The 1638-nt window shown below is 59.5% G+C and overlaps 1 protein-coding gene across 1 annotated transcript in view; it reads left to right on the top strand.

The window, feature by feature from the left end:
• The window catches only part of Sobp (sine oculis binding protein homolog), a 170880-nt gene that overhangs the window by 148241 nt on the left and 21001 nt on the right, over positions 1-1638 (top strand). Inside the window, exon 6 of the mRNA XM_029554635.1 lies at positions 281-1634. Coding sequence (XP_029410495.1) covers positions 281-1634 — 1354 coding nt within the window. The remainder of the gene's footprint in view (positions 1-280; positions 1635-1638) is intronic.

Here is a 1638-nt window from a genome sequence, read left to right on the forward strand (position 1 = left end):
TTCTTTTTGTCAAAGTCATCTTCAAAGTCGTGCTTAAAAGGGGACCATACCATTTCTTAAAAGAAAAAAGGAAATTATGATTATTGCTTTTTTGAAGTTAATATTTATATAGCAAATTCATCATTTTGCAGACCTTTCAGAAAATTGTCTTTTGGAAGGCAACCCTTCAGCATGTTTGAGAAATTATGATAAAGCTTGAAACATGTAACGCCATGTACTCGAGAAGGTTGTTTATCTTACCTGTTGTGGTTTTTTTTTTTTTTTTATTGCTGTGTTGTAGGTATGTGACTGGTGTAAGCATATAAGACATACAAAAGAATACCTGGATTTTGGGGACGGGGAAAGAAGGCTTCAGTTCTGCAGTGCAAAATGTCTCAATCAATACAAAATGGACATTTTCTACAAAGAGACACAGGCCAATCTTCCAGCTGGGCTGTGCAGCACTTTACACCCTCCCATAGAAAATAAAGCAGAAGGCTCCGGGGTGCAGCTGCTCACTCCAGACTCTTGGAATATCCCGCTAACAGATGCTCGGAGGAAGGCCCCCTCCCCGGTGGCTGCAGCTGGCCAAAGCCAAGGCCCTGGCCCATCCGCTTCCACCACCGTCTCTCCATCTGACACTGCCAACTGCTCTGTCGCTAAAATCCCCACGCCAGTGCCCAAGTCCATCCCCATCAGCGAGACTACAAACATCCCTCCTGTCTCTGTCCAGCCACCTGCTAGCATCGGACCTCCGCTGGGCGTCCCGCCTCGCAGCCCTCCAATGGTGATGACCAACCGTGGCCCGGTCCCGCTGCCCATCTTCATGGAGCAGCAGATCATGCAGCAAATCCGCCCACCCTTCATCCGCGGGCCCCCGCACCACGCCTCCAACCCCAACAGCCCCTTGTCCAACCCCATGCTCCCTGGCATTGGGCCTCCACCTGGCGGCCCCAGGAACCTGGGCCCCACTTCCAGCCCCATGCACCGGCCCATGCTGTCGCCCCACATCCACCCCCCAAGTACCCCCACGATGCCTGGGAATCCCCCCGGGCTGCTGCCCCCGCCTCCCCCGGGTGCCCCCTTGCCCAGTCTTCCCTTCCCTCCCGTAAGCATGATGCCAAACGGTCCGATGCCGGTGCCCCAGATGATGAACTTTGGGCTGCCGTCCCTCGCCCCGCTGGTGCCGCCCCCCACGCTGCTTGTGCCGTACCCGGTGATCGTGCCCCTGCCCGTGCCCATCCCCATCCCCATCCCCATCCCTCACGTCAACGATTCCAAGCCCCCCAACGGATTCTCCAGCAACGGGGAGAACTTCATTCCGAGCGCCGCCGGCGACCCCTCGGCCGCAGGAGGCAAGCCGGCCGGACACTCCCTGTCGCCCCGGGACTCCAAGCAGGGCTCGTCCAAGTCCGCGGACTCGCCGCCGGGCTGCTCGGGCCAGGCGCTGGGCCTGGCGCCCTCCGAGCACGGCCGCGGCGACGTGGTGGACCTGACGCGGCGCGGGAGCAGCCCCCCGGGCGCGGGCGGCCAGCTGGGCTTCCCCGGCGTGCTGCACGGGCCGCAGGACGGCGTCATCGACCTGACTGTGGGCCACCGGGCCCGGCTGCACAACGTGATCCACCGCGCGCTGCACGCGCACGTCAAGGCCGAGCGCGA

Source organism: Nannospalax galili, unplaced genomic scaffold (genome assembly GCF_000622305.1).
Source record: "Nannospalax galili isolate Female #2095 unplaced genomic scaffold, S.galili_v1.0 scaffold324, whole genome shotgun sequence".
In the NCBI taxonomy this organism is placed as follows: Eukaryota; Metazoa; Chordata; class Mammalia; order Rodentia; family Spalacidae; genus Nannospalax; species Nannospalax galili.